General features: G+C 43.4%; 1 protein-coding gene across 4 annotated transcripts in view; it reads right to left on the bottom strand.

Annotated features, from left to right (window-relative positions):
• Positions 1–1,132, bottom strand: part of P4ha2 (prolyl 4-hydroxylase subunit alpha 2) — a 32,223-nt gene extending 31,091 nt beyond the window's left edge. For 3 of the 4 annotated variants that reach the window (XM_026400148.2, XM_026400147.2, XM_026400144.2), the window contains exons 1-2: positions 1,071–1,130; positions 384–512 (exon numbers count right to left, since the gene is read on the bottom strand). In XM_026400148.2, coding sequence (XP_026255933.2) covers positions 384–386 — 3 coding nt within the window. In that variant the 5' untranslated portion in view covers positions 387–512; positions 1,071–1,130. Of the gene's footprint in view, positions 1–383; positions 516–1,070 lie in introns of all 4 variants that reach the window. The other variant, XM_026400145.2, reaches the window with a different exon arrangement.
• Between the last annotated feature and the right edge of the window lie 19,095 nt (positions 1,133–20,227).

Below are 20,227 nucleotides of genomic sequence, written 5' to 3'. Positions count from 1 at the left end.
CAGAAGCCAAGGGCCCACCCTTTCTGCTCAGCAACAGCTAAGACAGGAAGTGCCCTGATCTGTACTCATGTTGCAAGGGTATCCTGGGCACCTAACCCATGCAGGGCACAGTACCTGGCACTGTCCTCTCACTCTAGGCTTTTGTAAATGGAGTCCACAAGCAGCTATTTCCTCAAGTGCCCTTTCCCCATCACCTTGCTTCCACTAGAGTACCACAAGAATGCCGGTGGCCCAAGGCAGCTCCCACTCACACAGGCTTTTCTTCTATCCAGATTACCCTTTTGCCACACTCCATCTGCTCTGAGTCACCTCCTCAAGGAAGTCTTCTGGCTTGGGGCATCCTGAGTACCCACAGTCCACCTTCCTGCCAGCACAGCACTTACCATACTGGGCCTGGACTTTTCCCGCTCTTCCAGTCGTCTGCCCCCTTGGGCTAGCAACTCCTGGCAGCTTCTGGCGCACAGAAGGGTCGTTGGTTGAATTAGTTAGCTAATTACCTCAGGTCTCCGTAACTGCTGGGGAAAAAAAATTATATATACAAACAGATTCCACAGAGATGTCAGAAGGGGAAAGAAGACTTTTTGATCCAACCGATCTAATTAACTGCTCATCTAATTAACAGCACCAAGCTGATCCGGCCCGGCTTAGGAGGGAGGAGAGTGGGCCTCCCCAACACGAAGCAGCCCCTCCCAGGCAGCCGACGCCCCTGTCCCTGCCTCCAACCACTGGCAGCCCCCGGGGTCAGGCCACCCCTTCTCAGGGAGCATGACAGGGCAGGGCGGCCAAGTGCCCCGCCCCGCCCCGCCAGCCGCCGAGGGGACCGGCAGGAAGGGCGCCGCTGACCTCACCACCGTGATCTCGGGAAGGGACGCTGGCGGGCAGGGAACCCGGGCGGGTGCAGAAACAAGGCGGAGGGCGCGGGGCTGCGGGCGTCGCTGGCGCAGCGGGCGGCGCGACCCGGGTCTTCAGCCCCTGAGTCCGGCTCTGCGCTGACAGAACCCATCTCCCAAAGACCCCAGCCCGCAGCCGAGAACGAGCCCAACAGCTGATCCCGCAGGCGGCGCGCTCACCTGGACACGCGCCGCTCCCGGCGTTTCCAGAACCTCCTGCGGCGTCGCCCGGCCCGCTCGGCACCTCCTCCCTCCGAGGCTCCGCCTCCTGCCGCGGTCGGGCTCCGCCCTCTTGAGCCTCGGCCACGTCCCCACCTCCCGCCCCCGAGGCCAGGCGCGCCGGGTCCGCGGCCCCCGGCCCTGGATCTTCGCCTGAGGGCGCCACCGCCGGGGAGGCCCCGGCCGCCTGACTGCGCGGTAGCGGGAGCTGGCCTAGCGCCAGGATGGAGCGGGCCGCCCAGCGCCCTTCATGCCGCCCGCAGCTCGCTGCACGTATACCGCTCCTGCCTCCCCTCGGCGGGCTCCCACCTGTGGGACTCGGCCTGTGCCCCTCTGCAGCACTTGGGCGCCTCCAGAAGGGGCGACGACCCCATCCTTGCATCGGGGATGTCCGGGGAGCATCCCTGGGAGCTCGGCGGACTCCCTGGCTTCAGCTCATCCCCCTTTGCTCAGTTACCCTGCGGAGTACAGGACCCCGTTTGTCTTTTCTATCCCGGTGAGAGTTGGATGTCACGAAAGAGGACAACCAGTGAAGAAGACTTTGAGGAAGGCTAGGAACCGGGGACTAGCTCCTAGAGGGATTTGGACCCCTGACTCAGGCACTCCTGGCTATATGGGTGGGAGTGGTGGAGTGATAGGAAAGGAGCCCTCCAAAGACAGGGGTGGGGAGGGAATGGGAGGCGCAGCCGAGTCACAGCCTGGAGCACCCATGGTTTGTTTGCCTTTGCTCTGCCTTATCAAGCCAAAAGATTAGACACTGCACTGTGCCAGTCCAGCCTGGGAGCGAATGATGTTGGATGCAGCAATCTTCAGCCTGCTCTGGGGGACTCCTGGCGGCCAAGCAGGTTCCCACGCCTGCTCCATGAACCTGCCTCCTCATGAATGAGGAGAAACAAGGTCTGAGAATCTCATCAGGGAGGAGAGCCCAGAACCGGAGATGCCCAGCCTCCACCCAGGCCCAGTGTGAATATTCCCTATGGCGCACTGACCAGGCAGACAGTGCAGACCTGGGAAAGACAGCCACACAGAAATACAACCCACAAAATAAAGAGAGCCACTGTTCCTGCCTGTGTCAGCCACCAGCCAAAGCTCAGCTAAAACCAAACAGAAACCTTTCTACATCTGCTACATCCGTTATGTTACAGAAACTTCCCTGTACCTTCTGCATCTTCCCATCCCTTCTCAGGAGCTTGCCCTCTTCTCTCTCCTGAATGTCCAACTTCCTCCTATCAACTGGCTCTTTCCCATTGACCTATAAATATATTCAAGCCTCTCCTATAGAAACAAAGCCCTCCTCCAACCCTTCAAACTAGTGGGTGTCTATCTCTTCAGCCCCAGGAGGAAAGAGCTATCTCCTTGTCCTCACCTCCATCCCACCACCTCAGGCCTCACACTCAACCTTCTGGCCCCCTAACACCAAACTAGATCTCAATGCATTCTAACCTCCAGATCTCTAAATGCAACAGCCTTACTTCAATCCTTATCTGCCAAGTCCTGGATCAGCATTTGACACCCCTACTGCCTCCTTGGAACACTTCGGTCCCTTGTTTTCCCTCCATACTCTCTTATCACATCTGTCCAGGCTTCTTCCAGCATTCCTCTCTCCCTCTCATCATCCAAGTAAAGGTTGGGGATTCCTGACAGCTCAGGCCTAGGCTCTCTACTTTCCTCTCCTTTTTCCATGTTTTTTTTTTTTTTCCTGCACATAGATGACTCATAAATTACTCTTTTTACCTTTCCTTACTTCTGAGCTTTAGACTTACAAAACTGACCAGTCTACATCCCCACTTGAATGTCCACACACACCTCAGTGGCAACACGTTCAACACTGAGTTCTTTTTCCCCTTCCCTTTCCCCCTCTCCACACATCCCATATTCCCTAGTGTGCTGAAGAAGATCCTGCCCATCAAAAGTCTAGGAATCACATTTGTCCACCTCCCTCTCCCTTGCCCCCAGACACCATCTATCCATGCCCTAAGTCTGTTCAATTCTACCACCTAAATCTCTCCAGTCCAACGTTTCCTTTCATCCTCTTTCACTTGAGTGATTGCAACACTTTTTTCCTGGATGGCTGCCCCTCCATTTCTGTTCCCTCCCATCTCTCCTCCACACTATTTATCTCTATGATCTCAAAATGCCGATCTGTGCTCATTGCTTTGCTTGTAGATAAAGAAATTGTGCTGCTCTAAAGGAAAACCCTGGAAGTGGTCTATAAGGCCTCACACAGATTGGCCCTTGCTCATTTCTCTAACCACACTGATCATCCTCCTGTTTCTCTAACTAGCCATTCCCCCTTCCCACTTCCCTGGGTCTTCACACATGCTGTTCTTTCTGTCTTGAACCTACACTCCCTGATTAAATCCTTCAAAATTCTTCAGATTCCTTCAGGCAGAGGATTTTCTTTATTTCCCTGTCCAGGCCCAAACCTTCCATAACCGCCCCTCATGGCCCTCTGCTTTATAATATTTGCTGCAGTTGAAAATTGAATGATTACTAATAAAGGTCTTCTTTCACTGAACTAGGAGCTCCAGGAATACATAAATTACTTGTGTATTTTTCTGTCACCATATTCTAAGCACCAACCACAGAAATGGACTCAATTTATTTACTGACTGTATGAAGGGATGTGCCTTAGTCAACTTTTTTGCTGCTGTGACCAAAAGAACTGAAAAAGGCAATTTTAGAAGTGGAAATGATTATTTGGGGGCTTACAGTTTCAGAGGTCTTAGTCAATAGACTCCATTGCTCTGTGCCCAAGGTATGGCAGGACATCATGGCAGAAGAGTGTGGCAGAAGAAAGCAGCTCAGGACATCACACCAGGAAGCAGAGAGGAGATTAAGTTCAGCTCACAAAATATATAACCCAAAATCACACTCCCTAATGATCCACCTCCTCTAGCCATACCCTACTTGCCTACAGTTACCATCCAGTTAATCCCCACTGAGGGACTAATGGATTTATTTAATTAAAAACTCTCATAGCCTAATCATTTCACTTTCTTGAATTGTCTTACATGTGAGCTTTTGGGGGACACTTAATATCTAAACCATAATAGGAAGGAAATCTCCTATATCCTACACAGTAGGTTTTAGTAACCAAAGATATAAGTAAGGTTTCCACAGGATCTCAGAGTCATTCATTGGTCAATATCCTCTGAGGAATCTGAGCCCCTGAGAAGTAGCAGGAATTGCTGAGGGTCTTCTCCTTAGTCTCCAGTACTCCCTGCCTTATAGGAGATGACTGTTTATTCATCATGTATTTGTGTCCCTCTACTTATCTGCAGAAGATGCTATCTCTGATCTTGGCCTTTGTGGCCCCATTTCCTCCACCTAGCCCTCAGCAGAAGGCCCTTGGACTCCATTACAGGCCTCTGATGTATTCATTCCCTAGGAAAGTTGTATCAAATTACTACAAACTACAGAAATTAATTCCATAGTTCTGGAGGTCTGAAATCTGAGATCAAGGACCAATCTCCCTCTGAAGGTTAGCATGGAGAATCCTTCCTTGCCTCTTTCAGCTTCTGGTAGCTTTGAGTGTTCCTTGGCTTACTACTGCAAACACTAATCACATGCTTTCTCCTCAGCATCTGCATCTTCTTTTCAGTTTCTTTTAAAGATGCTTGTCATTGGACATAGAGTCTATGCAGGTAATCCAAGATGATCTCACCTTATGACCTATAACTTGATTTTATCTGAAAAGACCCTTTTTATCAAATAAGATCACATTCACAGATTCCAAGTGTTAGGAAAGTGCCTTTACCGCTCTGTGACTGGCCACCTTATGTTTTTCACTGCAGGCTTGAACTTAGGCCTGGGCCTTGAACATTCCCAGGCACTGGGATAAAGATATTTAAATAGTTTCCCCAAAATACTGAAAGAAACTGGCCCTAGTCCTGAGCCAAATTCTTCAACCCTTCATTGAAACTCCATATCCTGAACCCTTTGCTACAAACACACCTAGGTACAAAATCCCTTGGCTCACTGTCCACCATGAATATATGCCTGCAGCCCCTTCTGTGTGTAAGTCCCCTTAATAAATGCTTTGAACTAATCACCTGGGTAACTGATGCTTCTTTCTTCAAAATCCCAATAGGCACCAGGCACAGTGGCACACGCCTGTAATTGCAGCAACTCAAGGGGCTGAGGCAGGAGGATCACAAGTTTGAGGCCAGCCTCAGAAACTTAATGAGATTCTATCTCAAAATAATAAATAAAAAGGACTTGGATATAGCTCATTTCCATATATAAAACTTCTCATAGGTATTCCACTGCCCCAAGGATAGACACACATCTCATCAAGGTTACCAATTACTTTAGTCATCCCTGATGGCCTTTCTTAACATGTGCAGCCTCAAATTTGATGTTCCAGCCACTCTGGCTATTTATGCTGTTTCCCAGCCTTTAAATGTGCCATTCCTCTTGTTTGGAACACCCCTTCCTAAAAGGCTGTTTCTTTGTCTCTTTCATATACCTTCTAGGGACTCAGCTTGATTCAGGTTCTGCCATGAGGCAGATGGCTCTTCATGGATGAGTCTCATGCATATTACCTGACATCATCCAATGTGTCCTTCCTTTACCATTTTGCCTTTGTCTTGTTGCTTACTGGGTCTCCAGATCTAGCATAGAGCTGGCATCAAGGGCATAGATGAGAAGAAGCGAACAAAAATATAGGAATGCTGGCTGGGGTTGTGGCTCAGTGGTAGAATGCTTGCCTTGCACGTGTGAGACATTGGGTTTGATCCTCAGCACCACATAAAAATAAAGATATTGTGTCCATCTACAACTTATAATCTATTTTTTTAAAAGCCTCCCAGATAAAAATTCTGATAAATTCAAATAGAGTCTACATGCTATCTGGCAGATTCTCATGTAAGAGGACTTTTATATATATATGAGTGCATGGACACCTGTTCAACCCCAGGGCTGAAAATACCCCAAGCATACTATTTACTGATTTCAAAGAAAGAACGTGGAGTACTCAAACAGAAAGGTTTGGGACATTTCATTATTCACATCCTCCTTGGCAGCAATGGGCTAGGATACAATGGAGGGCCGCCTTGCATCTACAAGTAGAGGGAACACATAGGATGGGTTGCATGCCCACCGAACAGATGGTTTTCTTCAGATATTTTATGAGAACATTCTTTTACTTTACAACCAAGATTGCTCTGCTTTGATCATCACCTAGAGATAGGTAACAAGGGAAATGGCCAATTTCCCCTCTTTGTTTCCTTTGTTATCATATTCTTTAGAGTCCTTCTTATCTCATTGTCAGGAGCAACAAGCTTTCCTAGGTACTGACTAGTGTTGGCCCCAACACCAACCTCTCACTATTGTGGCTTCCAGGAGACCTCACTGACTATAGTAGTGGATGTCATTTAATGAACCGCCATATATCACAACATGTCCCAGAGAGATTCATAGTCCTCCCCAAATTCGCTGTATGAACAGTCACATCTCCCTTCTGGTTACATCTCCACTGTGTTCATTCATGCATCCACACAACAAACAGCTGCTGATCACCAGTTGAGGCCCAGACTGGGGATTTCAGGGATCATGAATATCAAAGAGTGTCGAGTTCCAAAAACTGGAAGGTGAATGGAAGCCCACACAGCAACCTTGTCTAGGGAGAGAAACACCAGACCCTCTCCAGCTGATGAAGGCCATTGGTAGAAGACACTGCATGCTTACACTCATTCTTAGAGACCCTTCTCAGGCTCAAGATCAGGATTGGCCTATGGCCTTGACCAAGTATGTCCAGAGAATTGCCAAATGAGGTTACTCTATGCTGTCGACTCACCTGTCACCTCATCCCTAAGGAAGGAGTCAGTGTTAACCAAAGGGATGGCAAAAGAATCTGTGCTGAGTGAACAGGTAACTGGATGAAGTGAAGATACAATGCTTCTTTCTAAATAGGGGTCCCCTTAGCCTGCTCTGCCCTAGCCTTTCCCCACTTGCCTGTCATCTGTATCCTGAGGAAGGGAAGGGGGCCAGCTCCACTGCTTGGCACTGATTCCTCCCCGACTGCTGATGACTCCTGCAGGCCCTGGCAACCGATGCAGCAGCTGGAGGCCTGCTCAGGGATTACTCGCACCTGGCTTTCCATGGTATTTCCTAGAGCAGGGAACCCAGGATCAAGCCATGCCACCCAGAGGACACAGTACATGTTCACATTCATCTGTGCCCTTCCACTCTTTCAGCATAGACTGTTCATTGGGCACCGGAACCAACCCTTGACCTATCCCAGTTTCCTCCCCTTGGAGACTGAGAAAAGCCTGGGTGTGTCCCAGCAGTCACTACTTTGACTCAAAGCCAGATGTAGCTTGAGTGGGGCCACCTAGTGGTGGCCCTATGGCTTCAAAATAGAATCTACATGCTACCTGGCAGATTCCCAGAAGCCTGCAGAGCCAAGTAAGTACCTAGAGACACCTCTTGCCCCCTTCACCCTCCTAGCACCACTACCCCAGCAAATCCCTGAATCATTTAGTGGGCATGAACACACCAAAGCATTTCCCCAAAATGGCTCTAAGTCCCCTCCCAGCTGCCTTCCCCATGGACCACTGCCACCCAAGACAGCAGAGCTTGCAAACTGAGCTGTCAATTACAGGCATCCCAGGACCTTCAGCAGTTGTAATTACCTGGTAGGCCTGGAGCAGGCCACCCAAAGTATAAACACTGAGCTTATATTTGAGCTTCCCTCTTCAACTATACCTCTATCCTACAAATGCCCAAGAATCAACTAGGTATAGTGCTTACAAGCCCTGATATTTTGATACATATAATGTAATCCATGCTTTTAGAATTATCATTTTAGTACAACAACCCCCTGTGTCTCCTTCCTGAGCCCTGAGCCCTGAGCCCATATTGGAGTTGGGTGGGGATTAAATGTGGGTGAGGACGAGGTGAGGATTTGAAGATAGCTATTCAATATCTGACTAACCAATTTTTGTTTTGTTTTGGTACTGAGGATTGAACCCAGCAGCGCTTTATCACTGAGCCACATCCCCAGAACCAAGAACCACCCTCCCGACCTTTTTTTGCAGAGTCTCACTAAATTGCTGAGGCTGGCTTTGAACTTGTCATCCTCCTGCCTCAGCCTCCCAAGTCGCTGGAATTACAGGCATATGCTACTGTGCCCCATTGAACTCAGCTACTTTTCAAAGAACTCAAAGTTCAGTGGTTTTAAACTTTTTTCAGTCCATATCAAAATGTCAGGAAGCCAGTAGAGCAGGAGGTTGATAAGAAGAAAGAAAGCTACAGAGACCCCATGAGTAGATTGCCTGAAATTTCATAGGCCATAAAAAAAAAAAAAAAGGTTTGGATGTGAGGCCAGGCATCAGGTGCCCCAGAGAGAAGGCATGGGAGGCGCAGGGTCCACTTCAGGATTTAGGATGAGCACCCTGTCTACTGTGGGAGAGGAGGAGTAGAGCCTAGGGAGGGGGCTGGTGCAGTCGAAGTGACAGCTGATGATGGCCTGAACTGGGGAATGAAATGTACATGGAAGGGCGTATATAGATTTAAGAATCAATGAGGACCTAAAATAGGAAGGGTTATGTTCCTTCACTCATTTGTTCAACAAACGCTTGTTGTATGCTCTCCCTTTCCCCATCCTGAGCTCCCTTTTGCAGATGAGGCCCTATTTCTCATTCAAGTCCCCTCAGCACTGTCACTTGAAACCAGCCATGTCACTTGGAACCAGCCATCCTCCAGACCTTATAAGAATGGGAATGAGCTGGGCTGATGACACACAGCTGCAGCCCTAAGCACTCAGGAAGCTGAGGCAGGAGGATCACTTGGGTCCAGGAGTCTAAAAAACACTGCTAAAAATAATTAAAAAAAAAAAAGACAGGGAATGAAAAATTGGCTACCCCCAGAGAACACATGCACCCTTCTGGGATTCAAGCTGACATGGAATCCTAATCACAATGTCTGGTTTCCTCAATTGCAAGACTCTTTCTATTGCAAGGTAACACCCATATAATGACGGTCTCAGCACTAACTCTCCCGGCGCCACCCTTCCTCTCCCTGAGCCTCATTTCCCCCTCCTATTTTTAAATGAAAGCACTTTATCTTGCCATAGTGACCAAAGTCTATAAGGCACCTTGTGCCCTTTTTGGAATGAGATGGATGTCAGTGACTCCATCCATGAATAACTCTAGTCAATCAGGTTGTGCAAATTGTATACTGCACTAAACTGAGGCTCTCTGTTCCCAACACGGACATGACAGATCTGCATATTTATTATAACAACTTTCCAGTAGAGGGAAATAAAGTGGATTGGAAAAGGGGTATCTTTGGTAATTTGTACAAAATCACCACGTGGGCAAGCAGGGGCTAGCTTGAACCCCAACCTACCACCACATAATCATGCGAGGCTGTATCACCGGTGTTACTGACCTGCACACACCCGCCTCAAGCATCATAACACCTTTGGTGGCCATTCTTCTGCCTCTACTGCCCTGCTTACATCAGCTCTGACACGCCCCCTGTTCCTTGAGTAGACACCATCATCCGAGCTTGCTGGTGGGCCCTACCCTGTGCCCTGTGGAATGCTGTTCCTGATTTCTGACCCATCACAAAGAGGCCAGGGCATTCATTCTTCTGACCACTTCATACCACATCAAACATATTCCAGTCACCCACATTCTTAACCAAGTGAGAGCATGGTTGAGCTTCCGTGGACTCCTGTCTGTAACATAATGTTACATTGGCTAGAATTTAGTACTTAAATTTTCATTTATTGAAGTCTACATTTTTTTTCATGTCTCAAACATTTGCATAAACAAGTGAGAAGCTTGATAGCCCCTTTACTGCAAGTGTTTGAAAACAGAATAACTTGGTGAGAGGGCTGTCACTCACTCGACACATAGACACAGATGGATGTGTACATACACACACACACACACACACACACACCCGTTATTAGAGTTGTCCTCTCCCACAATGAAAAGAAGGTTCTGTTCTTTGTCCTCTGGCTCTGAATTTAACCTTAATTCTGACTCAGAACTTGATCTTGACTTTATTTTCTTTTTTGGCACAAGAAATTGAACCGGGGTGCTTTAACTGCTGAGTCACATCCCAAGCCCTTTAAAAAAAAAATTTTATTTTGAGACAGGGTCTTGTTAAGTTGCTTAGGGCCTCACTAAGAGGCTGAGGCTGGCTTTGAACTTATGATCCTCCTGCCTCAGCCTCCCAAGTCTCTGGGATTATAGACATGTGATACCGCTCCCAGCCTGATGTTGACTTTAACTAAGTATCTGACCTTATTTCTCACCCTGAGCCAGATTTTCTAAGTCATGGAATCAGGAAGCTACACCTCCATCATCTGTGGGAATCAAAACCTCAAGGGTTTTTGATTTGGTAGTATGTGTTTCTGGCTAAGAGTAAATGATCCAGGTGGAAAGATGGCCTTCTCAAAGTGGCTGGGCTGTGAGACACTATTATTGGTGGCAACTATCTTGGATGTAAGCAGTGCCCTCACCCCAACAGCTATAGGCCAGGCTGACCCTCTGCCCTCATCCAGACATGATATTTTCTCTGCACTCCATCAATAGTTGCCAACAACTATTTGTGTCTCAGAGCAAAGGTGTGTAGGTCTTCTGGGGAGCCTTTCCTGCTGCTTCTTTCTCGCCCCTAATGCTAAGAATGTAAAAATGAGGATGACCACCAGAGGGTGCACAGAGCCCACCATGGCACACTCAGTTAAAGGAGCAGTCCCACCTTTGCTCAAAATCCTTTCTGGGCCTGATTTTGTGTTCCACCCTTTGACCTGCCCAGTTTTAGGACCCATGCTTATAGCTATACATGCACCAGCAACGGGTTGGAAAAAGATGTTTTCCAAACCCTAGAGAACAATTCCAGTGCTGGGGCCTAGAGTGGTGAGGAAGGCAGGGAGGATGTTGGGAAGGCCTGAAATCCTTTATTTAACCCACTAGATATCAGGGTCATTGACATCCAGCTAAATTGACTCAGAGCCTTGGGGGTGTCTCAGGCTGAGGACCTGAGAGTCAAAACCAAGATAGAGTACTGCAGAGAAGTAGGAAAGGAGATGCAAAGACCATTGGCAGGACTCTGGACATACCCAGGTTATCCTGGCTCCTGCCAAGATGAGCCCCTTGATGAAAGGGGTCGGAGAAGCAAGACAGGCCATTCTCATCTGGGTTCCTACAATGCTCTGAGCTCTCTTTTTGTGATTGGGCAATTGATTTATGGAGCACTATTCCTACACCAAAAGGTAACCTAACACTTGACAGACATCCTCTATGATGGATAGCTTCTGCTTGCCCCTCCAGCTCTCCCCACTTCCTCCTGCCCTGTGCCTTGGCTACTCATCTATATAGACAATATTAACAGGTTTTCCTGCCCTGTAACTTCTAGTTGGGTTCAACCAATAAGGATTATCAAGTAAAGATTGGCAGGAAACAGGAGCTCGGTAGCCCACCCAGCTTTAGAACTACCTTTGAAGGAGGAGACCAGCAGCCCTGGCCATGCTGAGGAGCAGCAGCAGGCCCATCCACTCGGGGGGCATCCGTACTAGACCACGCCTCCCAGGGCCTCAGGAACCTTTTATACTCTACACATGTCCAGGCTGTTCATAAACACCCACCGATGCCCCTCTGTGTTCAGTCCTAGCTACCCAAGGACATGGACAGGGATGAGCCACACAAAAACCTTGCCTGCATGAAGCTCCCATTTTTGGGTTTTGTTTATTTGTTTTGGTTGGTTTTTTTGTGGGAAAAGAGAAGACACAGATGAGGCAAAAACTGTGAATCCTAGTAACTGCAGGAGCCTTCAAAGGAGCCATCTAACTTGCTGAAATCACACAGGAAGATGGAATGGGGCCCCATAAGTAGGCAGCTAGGGGAAGGGTGGAATATTGGACACAAGACACAGAATGAGCAAAGGCTAGGCAGAAGGAATGGCTAAATCACACGTAGACCCAATAATAGGTTGTGGTATTTACAACATAGATGGTGTCTGTTTAACATGTTATAAACTCTACTATGTGTTTATTATTTGGCAATGATAATAAAAACATTTAAACAGCCAATATTCATTTATTCACTTATTTAGCCCACAAATTTACCCTTTCTAATGCCATTCCTTTCTTTCTAGGGTTCCATGTTTCCATAGGGGATTATTTTCCCTAGGCCTGACACACTTCCTTTAGAAGTTCTTACAGTGAAGTTTTGCCAGTGACAAATTCAGCCTTCTTTTGTCAGAAGTATCTTTTGCTTGCCACCTTTTTTTAGATGTTTGTACTAGGTAAGGACATCTGCATTAGCAGGTTTTTACTTCCCATAATTTATGTGTGTGTGTGTGTTTGTCTTGTATGTGTGTTTGTATATAAATATATAAATGAATATTGGCTGTTTATATGTAATATACACACACACACACACACACACATACCAGGGGCACTTAACCACTGAGCTGCATCCAGTCTTTTTTTTTTTTTGAAACAGGGTCTTGCTAAGTTGCTGAGGCTGGTCTCGAACTTGTGATTCTCCTGCCTCAGCCTCCCAAGCTGCTGGGATTACCGGTGTGCACCACCACCTCCGGCTTCTTTCCATAATTTAAAAATATCATTCCACTGTCAATGGAATGTCCATTGTGTTCCATCATTTTTGTTGGAAAGAGCATTAACAGGCGTGATAAGTCTATTCTACTCCACTGAGATTACTTTTAAGATATTTTTTCCTTTGTTATTCAGCAATTTGACTACAATGTGCCTACATGTGGTTCTCTTTGTAGTTACTCCACTTGGGAATATTGTTTTCCTTTTTAGATTTTTTAATTTGAACATTGATGTCTTTTATTGGTTTTAGGAACTTCTCAGCCATTACCTCTTTTAATATTGTCCTTATTCTGGTCTCAGCTCCTTATATAATGCCAGTTACAACATACACATCAGTCTGTTTAACATGTCCCACAGTCTATTATTCTTTTCTGTTTTTCTTTTATTTCTACCTGGGTGATTCAGTTTGGATATTTTCTAGTTCATTTATTCTATCATCTGCTATGTCTGTTCTGCTGTTAAATCTGTATTATGAACTCTTTATTTCAGATATTATATTTAGTTCTGTATGTCCACTTGCAATTCTTTATGTAAGCAGCCTAGGTTTTCACTTATTTTGTCTTTTTCCTCAATTTTTTGATATTTAAACCATAATTATTTGAAATCCCTCATTTCTAAAACATATCCAATTCCATTATTTGCCTTTTCTCTTGATTTTCAGTCATTTTTGTCCTTTTTTTTTTTTAGCATGATACATATTCCTTTATAGGATGAAACAAATTTTGGATGAAAAGTTGGAAAGACTCTAGTTGATGGTATTGATGATACCAGTCTTGGAGATCAGGAACATGTTCTTATTCCCCCAGGGTTGAAGGCTAAACACCCAAGAAATGCCTAGCAAGTGTAGAAAACAAGTTTTATTAAAGAGAGAGAGAGAGAGAGAGAGAGAGAGAGAGAGAGAGAGAGAGAGATAGCAAAAGACTTCTCCAAAGAGGAATCCCAGAGCTGGGTGTCCTAGCACCCAACATGGGATGCAGGAGCACATGGGGTAATTGTTAGCAGCCCGTTGTGCAATCCTGGAGGTTAACTGTTAGCAACCCATTGTCTTTTCTTTGATAACCAGCCCTCATCTTCTCAACCTCGTCATTCATTTTCTTTGAATGCCAGACCTTTGCCCCATCTCAGTTTCTCAGTTTGCTGAGGAATGTGACAAATCCTGTCCACTTAGGCCAGCTGGGGCTTTAGGCAGATTGCTTTTTGGCAATAAAAGCACAATGGAGAGTCAGTACAGTGGGTCCATTTTATAGAATTTGTCTCAACCTCATGTTCCCATCATCCTCATCTGTGTGTTTCCTTACAGTATCTTCATCCAGAAAGAGAAGACTGGGTTGTCTTCTGGAAGGCACAAAGGGAGCACCTAACTCCTGTCAAATTGGCCTGATTTGGGCTGTGTATAGACTGGTATGGTTCATTTTTGTCTGAGAGCATAACTTACTCCTGGGACATGGCCCTCTCTCCTGGGGTGTGGCCCTTCTCAGGACTCAGCTGGAAACTTGGGTGTTTACCAAGGCCTCCATAGAACTTGAATTCCAATTTGTCTCCCTAGCACTTTGTGACTGTGAAAATCTGCTCAGTTTTGCTATTTAAAACCCTGTCTCAAAAAATAAAATAAAAAAATAAAAAGGACTGGGAATGTGGTTCCGTGGTTAAGCACCCCTGGGCTTAATCCCTAGTACCAAGAAAAAAAAAAGTTAGGCCAATACCTAATTAAAATAATCTATGCATGTATAATTTTATCAAATGGATTCTACTGTCATGTATAACTAAAAAGAATCAACAAAAATAAATAAATAAATAAACAAAAAAAAAAGGGTAGGCCAATAAATTCAGAGTAATGGGTATGTAATTATTGGGTTCTTTCTCTGTTGTCTCCTTCTTACTGGAATTTCCCCCTTAAATTCTAGCCTCTTTGGCATTCCTGAGGACTGTGTCCTCAGTCTGGTAAGAGTGGTGTTTTCTGCTTGGCCCTTATTCCTCTCACAACAATGAGCAAAAAGCATGTAGGGGAAGAAGAAGAAGAGAAAAAAAAACAGTAAATGTAGAATTTTTCTTTTTCTCAAGGATCATAACCCTCAATTCTTACCTATATTGGTTGTTCTCCAATGCCTTCAAATAGCTGTTTCATACATTTTGTCTTCAAAATTGCCTTTGGCAAGTAGATTAGTTTGAAGAACTTGAAGTTTTCTTGAGTCCAATTCTGATGCCAGATTAGAAAGAGCTGGAGAGGGGTGGGCCCAAGTAACATGGCTGTTTTCAGCTGAAGCTCAGACTTTTAGATACTTGTAACATAAGATCTTCATACTAAATTAGGGTTTTGCTATTTTTGTTTCTTTTCCCTTCTTCTTTGTAAAACATTGCTCCTTATTGTTTTTGAAGTCCTGTGGATTGAACCCAGATCCTTGCTCATGCTAAGCAAGTGCTCTATCACTGAGCTACATCCCCAGCATCTTTTTATTTTACTTTGAGACAGGGTCTCACTAAGTCACTCAGGCTGGTCTCAAACTTGTGATTCTCTTGCCTCAGCCTCCAGGGGCAACTAGGATTATATGTGCCACTGTGCTTCAAAATCCTTTCTTCTTTTAGTTTTTAACTTTTCTTAGGTTCCAACCAAGACTGAGTGGTAATAAACTTACTCCCTACATAAGCAACTATTAAGCTGGATAAAATATTTATACCAACTGACGGTAGGCATTAAACATCAGATAAATTTCATCCTTGAGAGAAGGGAAACACACAAGGTGAACTCCACATCCACCCATGCTCTTTGCCTGGGACACTTTCCAAACTATGGCAGAGGGAAGTGGAGCCCATGCTGAAAGAAATAGTCTCACTGAGTGGAGGAAACAGAGATCAGAAGTAGAGGATGCTTAGGTAACTGAAATCCATGAGGCAACAGTGAAGTTCTGTTTAAGTTGCACAAGTGAAGGGCAAGATTCCATGAGAGTGGCAAATAGAAACTTCTCTGAGTCTGTGAAACACATGGGGATTCCACAGTCACACTATGCTGACCCTGTTCTCATCAGCCACAGAGGAAAGACCTTTCTGAACAACCTGATTATTTGATCAAAACTTTAGAAACCCCACACCTTAAGAACAGAGCTACTTTAGTCCTACAATATGCCTTACTATTAGACTTTCCCTAATATAGCCTCAAATCAAACCTCAACAGCATCAAATCGAGCCCTAAGTAAATTTGCTGCCCAATGAAATAAACATTTTTTAAAGGAGACCACAAAATCCACACTCATAACAATGAAGTTTTCACAATTCCCAACATACAGTCAAAAATTACCAGATATATGAAGAAGATGTAAAATATGATCCATAACTAGGAGAAAATAATCACAGAGGTAACACAGATATTAGAATCAGCAGATGAGGCTTTAAAATAGCTATTATAAATGTGTTTGAGAATTTTAAATCACAAAGTAGACATCATAAATGAATAAATGAGCTATCTCAGCAGTGAAATGAAAACTATAAGTCACAGCTAAATGGAAATTATAGGATGGAAAACACATACATAGTGAAAATTTTACTAGAAGACTTACAAGCAGACTGAACACTACAGGAAAATAAAATCAGTTAAGTCAATAGGAACCATCTAAATGGAATCACAGGAAGAATACTAAAAAAAACAAACAGCCCCAATGAAGCGACCTTGAAACAATTCCCAGCAATCTAATATACATAAAATTGAAGTCTTAGAGAAATTGAGACATAATAACAACAATGTGTTTTTATATAGTGACTGAAATTCTATATTTGATTTTTTTAAAAATTAACTCATACTGGGCGCAGTGGTGCACATCTGGAATTCCAGCAATTCCGGAGGCTGAGGCAGGAGGATAGCGAGTTCAAACAGCCTCAGCAATTCAGCTAGGCCCTAACCCACTCGGTGAGACCCGCTCTCTAATAAAATATAAAAAAGGGCTGGGGATGTGGCTCAGTGATTAAGTGCCCCTGAGTTCAAGCTCTGGTACCCCTCCCCCCAAAAAAAATTAATTCTCTATCCCAAGAAGCTTGCAATATAAAACTCTAAGCAGGATAAATACAAAGGAAACCACATTCAGGTACATCCTAGTCAAATATCTTAAAATTAGAGAGAACATCTTAAAAGCAATGAAAAAGCAAAGACATATTACATAAGGGGAACAATGATAAGAATTATCACTTCTTTCTCACCAGGAGTATTGCAAGACAGAAAATAATGAACTGATAATAAATACTAGGTATGCTGTGAGGAAAAAAAAAGTCAATGTTGTATTCTATATCCAAGGAAATTATTTTTAAATAGGGAATGAAAAATAAAGATATTTTTTAAAATGTTTTTTCAATTATAGATGGACATGGTATCTTTGTTTTATTTATTTATTTTTTTAAATGTGGTGCTGAGGATCAAACCCAGTGCCTCATACATGCGAAGCAAGCACTCAACCACTGAACTACAACCCCAGCTCTAAAGATACTTTTTGATTTAAAAAATATTGAGAGAATTCATCACCAGTAGATCTTTGGTACTAGAAATGTTAAAGGAAGTTCTTAAGGCTAAAGGAAAATGATATCTGATGGGAATTCATTTGTAAACAAAGGAACAAAGACTAACACTAAATATAACAAACATATCAAATAGGTTTTTATGTTTCTTAAATTATTTAAAAGGCATTTGACTGTCTAAAGCAAAAGTAATCATTTTTTAAGGAGTTTGTAACATACATAGCGGTAAATGCATAAGTTTTAGCACCAAGAAGGGAGTGATAAATGGAAGTATATTATTTTGTAGTTCTTAAATTATTAAGCCATGGCATTTATCCTTCTACTGTCTTTATTTTCTTCTTCCTTATCTTAATTTTTCTAGTTACAAATATAATAAAAATTTGTTCATATGAAATTAAAATGCTACAAAAATACATAACCTAGGAAAAGGACAAGTCCTGAAACATCATCCCCAGAAAAAACTATCAACAGTTTGCAACACAATTCTTTGATGGTTTTCATCTATGTGGAAAAGGAAAACATTTGAAGTATTTATCTTCTGAGTCTCTTATTTTTCCAAATGAATTTCATGATTGTTTTTTCTAATTCTATGAAGAATGAAGTATTATCTTAATGAAATAAATGTTCCTCACCCCAAGATTATAAAAATATTTATCCATATTTTTATCAGCCCTTTTCTTGAGTTTACATATATGACTAGTTTATGAAAACATTTGTATTGCAAAAGTTGAAATAGATCATGAATCCACTTGGAAGGCATTTTATAAAGTGGAAAATTATATAACATACAGGGATTATAACCTTTTTTAAAAAATAGCTAACAAATTTCTCCCACATGATTTACTGAATGAACTTTAACCTTTATCCCTGAATTAAGTTGTTTCTGAGTCCCATGATATGGATTCCCTTTTATTCCATTGATATATTTATTTTTCTTATGCTAGCACATGCTTAATTATTCTAGATTTATTGAATATATGCTTTGATGACTATAGGGCAAATCTCATCTTTAAGTCTTTTATTACAATATTTGGTTTTTCTTCCATATTTAGTTTTTCAGTTGATCTTTAGAATCATCTTGTCAGTTTCTCCCTTCCAAATAAATTGATTGGAATTACGTTGAATTTATCTATTAATAAATTTAGAATATTAAGTTTTCTAGGAGCATGTCCTATGCCACCATTTATTTTGTCTTCTTTTAAATCTATCCTACTTTTATAAGCCTTTGATGTGCACTAAATTCACTTCTTTTTTTTTTAATTATACTGTTAATTGTGAAAGGTAAATTGTGTTTTGTTTTTTGTGCCACTGGGAATGGAAACCAAGGCCTCGTGCATGCTGAGTGCCCTACTACTGAGCTACATCCCCAGACCTCGTATATTGTTTTAATTTCATCTTTAATTACTTATGACTTAACATTTTTAAAAGCTACTGAACTCTACATACATATAAAAATTTATCTTGTTCTTCTCTGACTGGAGCGCCCTATTAGTCATAATAGTTTTTCAATTGATTCTCTTGGATGTTTAGGGAGGGAAAATCATTAACATCACAAGTAATGGTCATTTTGCCACTTCCTATTACTTATTGCTTATTTCCTTCACTGATTTCTTATTTCTTCTTTTCATCTTATTGTCCTAGTTAGGACCTCCAGAGCCAACCTTGAACAATAGTAGTTAAAGAGACGTCAAATTTTTACATTAATGGAAATTTTTAGACTGTTGACTGTTAGGTCCAAATCTGGCTTTTAGTTTTTGAAGTACATTCTTTTAAATGTTAATAATATTTCCTCTTCTTTATGTTTTAGTGTTAATGGCTAATTAATTGTATTAAATGCCTTTTGATATAACAAGATTCATTTCTTTTTGTCTAATATTTAGTCATTAGGTTGTACAATGTTGAAAGGCTGGGGATGCAGATCAGCAGTAGAGCACTTGCCTAGCACACACAAGGCCCTGGGTTTGATCCAGCACTATACAAACACCCAAAGATTTTATAATGTTAAAATGTTAAGACAGGGCTGGGGATGTGGCTCAAGCGGTAGCGCGCTCACCTGGCATGCGTGCGGCCCGGGTTCGATCCTCAGCACCACATACCAACAAAGATGTTGTGTCCGCCGAGAACTAAAAAAATAAATATTAAAAAAAAATTCTCTCTCTCTCTCTCTCTCTCTCTCTCTCTCTCTCTCTCTCTCTCAAAAAAAAAAAATGTTAAGACAAGTTTATAACTCTAGAAAAAAATCCTTAAGTTGCTAACAGTACTTTGACATACTATGGAAGCCAGTTTGCTATATTTACCAATAGATGGGTCTGCCATTTTCTTAAAAGAGGCTGTTATTGGTATTTAGATAATAGATCTTCACAGGGCATTATGGACGAGCTCCATCTCTCTCTGGCTCTGGAACATCATGGTTCTCAGGATGCTTGTGCTCCTTCTCTGAGCCAATAATACTTCATGCTTCAAAGCTGGATGTCACAGCTCTTTGTAGTTAACTTGTCTTAATCCTAGATACAGCTACTTCTCAGGGCCTGTTGGTCCCAGAGTGTGGGCAGGGACCTTTCTAACATTCATTGCATCTCAAACCCAGACCTGCTATTTTCTCTTCCTCTTCCTGAGATGAAACAGCTTCTAGTTTAACTCTCAGCACATAAAAGTTCTCTTTTTATATTCTCTTAGAACAATCTGGCTTTTCGTGTGGTAAAGGCACAGTCCCATTATTTCTTAGGCAAGTCTATCTTTCCATTAATATGGTGAGCTCACAGGGAGCAAACAATCTGACCAGGCATCTTCTTGGTGGGAGCTTAATGCTTTTGCCATTGGGGTGGGGGACACAAGAGATGCAGAATGTGAGAATTTCAATCCTACCCACTCTGAGACCTCTGCTACCCACGCCCACTGCTGAGCTCAGATCTGCACAGCTATGGACCCAGCTTTGGGAGAGGAAGTGGGAAAGGATTGTGAAGATTCTTGGGAGCCAAGAAAATAGCCACCCAGGACATGAGGTTGACTCATGGGCCTGTTCCAGTCCATTCTCCCAGTCGGC

The sequence above is a fragment of the Urocitellus parryii genome, chromosome 1, assembly GCF_045843805.1.
Source record: "Urocitellus parryii isolate mUroPar1 chromosome 1, mUroPar1.hap1, whole genome shotgun sequence".
In the NCBI taxonomy this organism is placed as follows: Eukaryota; Metazoa; Chordata; class Mammalia; order Rodentia; family Sciuridae; genus Urocitellus; species Urocitellus parryii.
The sequence above is the reverse complement of the archived record's forward strand: the minus strand, read 5'-3'. Positions and strand labels throughout refer to the sequence as shown.